The sequence below is a fragment of the Varroa jacobsoni genome, unplaced genomic scaffold (assembly GCF_002532875.2).
Source record: "Varroa jacobsoni isolate VJ856 unplaced genomic scaffold, vjacob_1.0 contig00006, whole genome shotgun sequence".
Taxonomy (NCBI): domain Eukaryota; kingdom Metazoa; phylum Arthropoda; class Arachnida; order Mesostigmata; family Varroidae; genus Varroa; species Varroa jacobsoni.
This window is the reverse complement of record NW_019214394.1, coordinates 27,904-37,189: the sequence shown is the minus strand read 5'-3', so window position 1 is coordinate 37,189 and position 9,286 is coordinate 27,904. Positions and strand designations below refer to the sequence as shown.

The window sequence follows — 9,286 nt, the reverse complement described above, 5'->3', positions numbered from 1 at the left end:
TCCAACTGAAACGCCCTAACACGAACAGCTCATATATATATATATATAAGTGTATGAAAAAAATTAAAGAACGCCTTTTGTAACGTAAACATTCTTTTGGCGCCTATATCAAGCTGCTATATTCCTATTTACAGCCTAGTGGAACCTTTAATAGAATCAGCTGAATGAGATTTTGTTCAACTGAATGTTTTTTTTTTCGTTGACGAGCTAAAAAAAAAAAAGTAGACCTCTCAAATAATTGAAAAGTTCTTTGTGTGCTTGCAGTGTGTTCAGTCCCGTCACCTGTTGAAAAATTTGATGTCAAATATAATTAGTCCTGAACACGTTCGCTCTGACGAAATACACTGTTGTGAAAAAGGCGGCTTAAAGAACCTGGGCGTGCAGCCATTGTTATTATTGTGTGAGCTAACGGGCCAATTAAATTAGACGGTTTATTGAAGAGTAGCTAAGAGATTTCTTCGATAATGAACTGTGTCTCATGAATGTATTTAGCATTTAAAGTTCCAATATGAGCTTTTTATCTTCAGTCTTCTAGGCTGTTAAGAGCAATATAGAGTTATATTAAATTTTACAAGGATACGGCAATTACTGCGCATGCTATGTTTGATAGTTTCGCCTAAATGGATCCCTATTACCTATTAATCAATTGTAAGTTTTGCTTGCTCCCTGGCTTCAATAAAATTGGAAGTTTTTTTCTATCTAAAGCAATTATTATCACCTTGGTGATATGGATGAAATACATAAAACAAAGATTGTACTTACGGCATGTATTTTTCAAGAAAAAAGGGTCAATTTGGAATAATTTTTTATATTTCCTTTGTTTATTTGTTTATATGCGGGTAACTACAGATATTTACTCGATAAATTACTTAGTTAGCGTGTATTTGATCTACCACTTGCGTTTAAATGCATTTTGAATAACATAAGCAACGGGGGAAATCCAACAATATCATCGAGTAATTGGAATAATCGTGCAGATGAGGCACAACGAAGTGCATGTACGGCGCTCTCTAAATGATAAATAACACTGGTTTTTATTAAAAAAAATAAATTTTAACGTAAAAAAGGGGCTATCAATCGAATACCACTCAACATGCTTCATTGAGTTAAGTATAACTACGGCAGACATGTATTTTATGGTTAGATTCTGATAACTATTTCTTTTGAGTCTTGAATTAAGAAATTCAAAACAGATTCGCTATCTCGCATTAAATCATCCACCTGTAGTACTTACGATTTTACATACCTTATTATAGATCCAGTGGTAGAAGTAAGGAAGCCTAGAAGTACCTTTCATTAAACGTTGGATGTCTTTGTAAATAAATAAAGTCGGTGTAAATGCGAAAATCACTCGGATATGCAAGGCTTCATTGCTATGTCCCGATCAAAGCTCCATCCATAAAAATCACAGAGGGGAATCTGCCCCACGGGTTGCAAGGCGACCTCACCTAGCGGATAATTGGACGCAACCTCATTTGCATAAACTGTGCAGACTGGTATCAAAGAAGTTACTTCATAGCCAACGGTAAGCGAGAAACGTTTAATTAAATTTATGCAACTTTTGACAGCTTCGGCATTATATGAAAGGCACACATCTTCTCCTTTTCGTCTTTTGAAGATAATATGCGGACAAATGCTGCAAAACTGTTTTAGCTGATTTTGAAGTGTGTAAACATTCAACATGGAAACTGTTAGTTTGCTTTATCGCGTCGCCCTAATACGAGGTTTGTACTACAGGTTTTATCTGAGGGTAAGCACGTTCAAGTTAATCAAAAACAATCTTCGTTATGAGTTGGCACCGAAATTTCCTTTGCATTGGGCATCCGCTTCGAAGTGGATCCTGTCAGATAGGCAGTATTGTATTCTACATATGCCGCGTGTTTCCGAAACTCATGCCGGACTGGCTAGCTCCCTTGTTTGAACCGTATTGAAGCCCGATCACGTTCTGACCGGCTTTAAGAACTTCCTCGGAAAAGTTGCGCTTGTTACCTTGAGCCTCCTTTGGTCCGATGCCTTCGACGCCGTGTTTCGGTGCCTGTTGAATGACGAAGGATAGTGGTAATCAACATAATGGGTGTCATTTTTGAAATACGCAATTTTTACATGCAGCTTCTAGAAAAAATGCTAGACGGCCTCATAAAGTTTGAGCGACTCAACTTTCAAATAAGAGTTGGGCTTTTACAAATTATAATCGTACTAGCACTGCTAGAGAATCAGATATAACTAGCAAATGCTGCTTCTAGAAAATACCTATATTAAATAATATTCTATAATGGGAACTACTTACTTTTCGCGCGAGTGCTTGAAGGCAAATGACGACGGCGAGGATGTTCTGCTTCTCCCATAGATCGACAGTCTGAAAGGTCTCCTCAGCCATAACGCCCATTTCCTTGGCCTTATCAAGGAACAGGTTTATGTTCTCCATACACTTAAAAGCCATCTTGGATGCGTTGATTTTTTTCTCCGGAATAGATCCTGGCTTGAGCACGTTGATAAGCCTGTTACAAAGTCAATAGTGCCGTACACGGTTGCATCGATCAAATCAGAATTACTGATTGCATGAATAGGGACTTTCGTCAAAGAAAGCGTTTGATTACTTTCTAAATACATTCAAGCATTTGTATAACGACGGAATTGGATCACGATATGTGGTAAGTAGGCAGTATACATGTACATATTTATATTTAGTTAGTTCTGCGGATCTTATTGATGGAGCCATAGACAACTAAGACTCTAACCAATAAAAGAACTGTTAGAAACGGCACGTAACCATATTAAAGATAGCTATGTACGGGAGCCCATAACGATATTTGTCTGCATCTACTTTTCTACCTTCTAAGTGGATATAAGTTAACTTACTTGCAGAGGATTGTCCCGTCCTTCAGCACTTCATGGACATTGTCCATTTCACCGCTGGGATCGAAGTCTACGCCAACAATACGCTTTACCCAATCCATAACTTCACTGGCCAGTTGGGCGTCATATTTCGAAAGTAGCTAAAGTTCAACCCAAGATAAAGCATAAGCGGTTACTTAATAACTGTTTGTGTTTTATATCAACGATATTCGATGTCGGTTTCGATGGTCGAAGCCGGGACGCCGTGAGTCCTATGCTGTACTCACATTGCTGCCGCAATGTTCAAAAGATTGCCCTAAGATGAGAATAAAGAACAACCTAGTGATTCTAGAAGCTCTTTCCGGAGGTCCGATCAACTAGTCGAGCGAGCTTTTGATTCAGCTATATTTGTTTTAAATAATCCAGTCTTAGTATAAGCCCATTGGCAAAACGACACATATCAAGACTATTGCCTTTTCGTCTATTTATACAAGTTTACTAATTTATACAAATAGGTTAGCATTTAATCTCAAAAAATGTGCCTCCTTCTCAAAAAATGGAAAGATATAGACAAATACACCTTGATAAGGACAATTTATGAAACGACCGTTCTGTCCTAGCATGATTTATTTTTCGAAGCAGTTACATTTACTGAATAAATTTAGATATTATTATATTGATCTAACGTTTTCGCTATCTATAGACATTAATGCAATGCCCGTGAAGGCGTAATGTGGATTTAACTATTATATAGCGGTCTACCAGAGTCTACCAGAGCGACTCTTCATGCTCTGCTACGCTTTTATGAATGGTCTGCGTTTTTCCATCAATGATAGCGGAGCTTGTGTTAGTTCGTTTTTCTGCTAATATAATAGTGATTCTTAGAAAATCATTTTCATCCCTATCCGTCTCATTTTTGAAATCCATCAAATCGACTGTTATCGTTATTCCTGCTGCTGCTGGTGCTATCTGCAATGGTACGAGTTGTTGTTTTGTCTAAAACTAAACCCGCACCCCTGCGCGTATGTGCGTTCAGTGGCTCCCGCTGGGTCCGCGTGTGGAGCACGTAAACACGTATGGGTCACGCCCACTGCTCTCCAAAAATCAAACGCCGAAGGAACAGAAAAGAGAGCAGTCGATCGACAAAGAAGTACACCCACTGCAACACGTAAAACAAATGGCCGAATAGTATACAAATTAGAATCATCACATCTGAGCCCAACTGGCACGTACACGAGAAAAAGCAAGCACGCCAAAATGCACCATGTCGTGATGGTAACTGCATTCGTCTGTGAAAAAAGTTCTATATACCGGCCATCTACTGTCTCATTCGATGGGCAAAGTTGGGGCATCCAATTCATTATCCTGATCAAATAAACTAGATAAGAGCTATGTACATTTGTTTCATTGTATTTGACGGTAGTTTTCTATGAACTGATACAATGTATATTTATGACACCTTAGTGCGCTATAGGTCATTCAACTTATAAAGGAACTGGAGCAAACAAGTCCTCAGAGGGAATTAATGCGTACATATGCTATTCACCGGAAACAAAGCCGCCATCAGCTGGTTCAGCAATCCATTCAGTACCGGACAGGTTCTTTGCTAAATCATTTTACCTGCGTTACTGTTAGGTACGCGCCTGCAGGCTCCCTATATTTTGGACCAGACTGTTATCGGCGATTTCCATGAACTAACTGAGTAAGAATCATTCAGTCTTTTTAAAGGTTACGGACATAAGATGGCTGATACTATGCCACTGATCGTAGTTTATGATTGTGGGCATTGTCAAGCGATTATCTCAGCTACTTGTTTTGGCGCACTGAGTTCAAATATGCTATAAAAAAAGTATAGAATTGTGTATCGTTATGAATCTAGTGATTATATTACAACAGAAGGCGCTGGTTGACCGTTGATAAGCGTTCAAAAATACAACGATTGTAATAATATTAGAGCGTAAAAACGCGCTACCTATTTCAAGTTCAGCCCGTCGGAATCATAGACATTGTTACACTATCGCAAGGGCATAGTGTTTATTTGATAATTTGGACATAAAGATCGATATACAGTTTACGTATGGGTGGGCGTATAAATACGCATGCGTTACCATCTTGCTGTCACGAAAAAAAAAAAAAAAAACGTACACTAAAATGTATGCATGAGAATAATAGTAATGGTGATAATTATAACTGTCAATGTTTAATCAATCGTTAAATATTTCTCTATAGTTATTGCTCTACTCATCTAGGACAGCCATTGGACGGCGGGGTCGCCATTGGCGTTGTAGAAGCTTAATAATCACAACGGACCACTGTCAAAATAGCGAAGGCGTCATGGGTCACTAACCCCATAACGAACCGATTACCCACGGCGATCACGATGGAAAACGGACCAAATTACACAGACGCGCTAAGCAACTGGTTATAGGTCTTGAGTGATCCCAATACATTGTTGTCCTTATTATTCCATAGTTGTTCTTTATCCTACGATCTGAATCGAGTCGACGAAATACACTGAATCTGCAATACACTAATATTGACGTCTCTGCTTTACGTCACGTTATACGAGATACCCATAAAAAAAAAAGTGAGTTAATATGTCTCTTGTGCTTATTAGCTCCGAAAAGCCAATTACCTGATGACTTCATTTGGAAATTGCACGTACAGCACATACATAATAATAATTGACGGATAAAAGAAACGGCATCGTTTTGGAGGGAGGACGCCGTCACTTCCGACGAAATGGAGAATACCGCCTCTATGTTAGTGCGCATTGATAACTTTTTGTAATGCTTGAAGCAAACGACCACTTAGATACCAAGTATTTTACGAGTAATTTGATTGGTGCTATTATGTGAAATTTATGACTCGGTCGCTGAGGAAAGAGAGGCTTCCGGCTTTACGGGCCTGAGTGAACTGCACAGGGGAACAGTTTTTTTTTTTAATTTAACAGGAGATTTCTATACATATGTCAGGCGACAGTCCAACCCAATCCTAATAGTTGTCAGAACCCACAGTAGTACCGTTAACGTTCGCTTCGTTGTGCCGGAGGTGTCCCAGGTTTTATCTGAGGAGCCCGTTCTTTCGGTTACCCCAAAACTTGCTGCCGCTACACAATTGGCCGTTACGACCAGGTCTGAAAGGTCACGAGAATGATTCTGCTTCGTTTGATTGGACATCGTTTTGATTTAATGCTAATGAGAGTCGGGTGCCCCTTGATTTTCCTCACTAACATCTATGATACTTTCCTTTTCTAGCGGTCTTTCGTACGTCGCCCGTTATGGCATCGCAACAGTAAAGACAGCTAGTACCGAACATAGAGCCCCAGTGTAATCGACCCCCGTGTCTCCTTCGTCTCGTCTTTTTACTTGCCTTGTACAAGTGTTTCAGCCTACCTTGGGCAGCCACAGTAGCTGCTTTTCTGCCGACATGGCATATCCAATACATATATATATATATTTATATGAACTCTAAAGTATATAAATATACTACTGATTGCAGACAATAGTTGGCAGACCAACGACCTGCGAAAAACTTAACTCAGCTGTATCAACCCCCTGCAGAAATGTCAGCCAATCGCTTTCATCTTCTTGTCGCATCTGTAGCTTTTCCACATCATATATATATATATATATATATATATCTCAATAGCTTTATTGGTAGAGCGCTTTTATATATATTTGTAGGACATGTTGATGGCAGAGTTTGAACCATCGTCCCTAGCTGGTTTAAGGACAGGGTCTAGTTGAGTGCACGTAGGTCTGGTGGCCGACTGCTTACAGCCGTTCGTGTGCGGCAACAATATTCAATAGCTACCGCTATTGTATGTATCGTATAGGAAATATTAGTTTTGCTTAATAGTTTGATAAGAACTACTTTTTTAATAAGCCTTTTGCCAATGCTGTTCTCACTCTTGCCACTGTTGTATTTAAAGATTGCGATATGTGCGCTTTACTTGGTCGTGGCGAGCGGTCATTGTTTTCGTACACTTTTGCATTTTGCATTTAATTTGACCTGACACGCCCTGCTCATTTCTCCTTTACAGAATATAGATCCTTGACCTTCCATCTGAGTAAGCGCAGACTACTTTTACTACGTTTTTCTATGTATGATGATGATGATTCTATCTTCTGCTGCATCGTAATTGTGTTTGTAGTACTTAAGAAAAGTCTACCTCAACGGTATCAGTTGCAGCCGTGCAGCAGTACTTCTAGCCAACACTGGCGTTATTTCTTACTATGAAGGTTATGGCAATGGCTATGGTTCTGGCGTCGTTGCAAATGCCCTACGCATGGCGCCATGCATCTGTGTGTGTATGAGTTACGGTGTAGTGATCGTGTCATCGATTGTTGACGGAGTGCTGCTTGCTATCAGCGTACAACATTTGGACAATGTTCTGCCAGTGCGCCGAATAGTCCTTGAAGTGTCACTATCCCTGTGAGTCACAGGCTAGTCGCCTGAAGCCCATAAAAGCACGCCCGGGCAACACATATGCACTCGTACAAGCAGATAAACGTGTACGTTTTGGTCGTTTGCAATCATTTGGTAACGAATTAAAAGTTCCGATGAAAGCCTACAGTGGTATCTCGACTTCATCAACATAAACGGGCGTAACATTTAACAATAAAAGAACTTTCTTTTTTGATTAATTTCCAATTTCGCTTCTGGCAAAGGTCCGAACCGGATCGTTCATAATTTTACATAGTTTCGGGTACGAATGCTAGACGGAGTTAGTGCCAAATGTTTACTCAAACACATAACTAGACTAGATCTGTCTTATTAACGGTCCATCTGAGTGAAACAAATATATAGGGATAGCTCAAAAAGTTGACGCAGAAATGATAGTACACCAATCAGCTAAGGTACTGAACTGATATGAAAGTGCCACGTATAATACCTTCATGCGGAACTTGAAAGCTTGGATTAGTTTAGATAAACCATTCAGCGTGCATGTGTTTCGTTTCTTGTTTACTGGCCTTCACTTCAGATATGAAGGTAAGTCAAAGACGGGCGTTTCCGAGAAACGTTATATCGATACGTAGTTCGCGCCGTGCATTAATAGTCCTGCGAATGGCGAGCACGAGTCGGATCCAGATCATTTGACGTTGCTTTTATATAATTCTTTGCTTAGAAACAGATCAATAAGTATCCTTCCGGGCACGTTAACGTTTAAGTATAATGAACTAAGTTATTCTATTCGCTTACAAGTAAGTGTCGTATATTAGTCGCCCAAAAACGTATAAAATAAAAATGTCTCAGCTGTTCATTTTGTGTACTTAATAGAACAAATTTTAATTTAGCAGATACTTGGATGTGACCTGTTTAAAATCAAGCGGCGTTCCTCTTAGGGTATACATCTTCAGTTAAGAAGCGCTCCGTTCTGTAGCCAGGAATGATCTTGAAACATTATGTGAATTTTATTAGACAAATAAAAAAGATGGCGCCTTGTTATTGTTTACCACAACCAAGAACATAAACATGTTTCTGGTATAATAAAGATCCAATTGCGGTCCGCGTCGAATCGGGCTGGAGCCGCCGTATGGCGAAATGAATGCAGTCTTTATCGTTACATGTCATACAATCAATGCACGCGAAGCTTCATGATCTACTGTTGGACGTAGTTCAGATAATAATAATAATAAGCGTACAAAAAAGACTCGAGCCTATTTTCTTTTTCGGTACTCTAATAATGTTGTAAGCAGGCAACAAGCGTTCCCATTTATCAATAAACCGTGTAGCTCGTAATGAGGAAAAAGGGAAGTTTTGATGGTGTGAATTTATGTTATGGTTATTTGTGACGTTGATTTAGCAAACAAGATAGGACATTTCAAAGGACCAACAACGAATGTTCATTTTATTATTTATTTCAGAAACTCTATTTGACCAAGATGCTGACTGCCGTAGTGAACGGATTGAAGCGTTTACCTTTGCCTTTGCCAGTACGGACCATGAAGTTCCTAACAGTCGACCTAAATTAGGCGGTAGGCAATGGCAACAACGGAACAATACGGGACCCCCTGTGCACGTTTTGCTGTTGCACCAATCGCCAAAACGGATATATGCAATATTTTCTTTAAATATGAATGCCTGTAAACTACTACTTTAGAATATAATAAATAAAGCTTTCGGCCTATAAGAAAGCAGAGATTGTCAGCTGTTGTCTCGCGGAGAGACCCGTCCAAATAAACATCTCTTCTTGTCGTGCAATACGAAACAGTGCGCACGATAGAGGCCATTGGAAGCATAGAATAATCTATGGCAGACTTTTTAAGTCACATCCATATAAATGAGGCAGCCATAAATGAGAGACCAATTGCTATATTTTCCAAATGAATGAGGCCAAATCACATATTGATCGTCCTGCCGTCTCTTTACTAGTAAACGCCATGAGTCAAGCCGCTCTAATGGTGAATAGCGAGGTTTATTGATTCATCCGTTGTTGCTTTCTCTA

At 39.5% G+C, this 9,286-nt stretch overlaps 1 protein-coding gene across 1 annotated transcript in view; it reads right to left on the bottom strand.

Annotated features, from left to right (window-relative positions):
- Positions 1–799: 799 nt before the first annotated feature.
- The window catches only part of Chd64 (transgelin calponin-3), a 29,315-nt gene continuing 20,828 nt past the window's right edge, over positions 800–9,286 (bottom strand). Inside the window, exons 2-4 of the mRNA XM_022850836.2 lie at positions 2,860–2,996; positions 2,288–2,498; positions 800–2,035 (exon numbers count right to left, since the gene is read on the bottom strand). Of these exons, the coding sequence (XP_022706571.1) occupies positions 1,865–2,035; positions 2,288–2,498; positions 2,860–2,996 (519 nt within the window). The 3' untranslated portion in view covers positions 800–1,864. The remainder of the gene's footprint in view (positions 2,036–2,287; positions 2,499–2,859; positions 2,997–9,286) is intronic.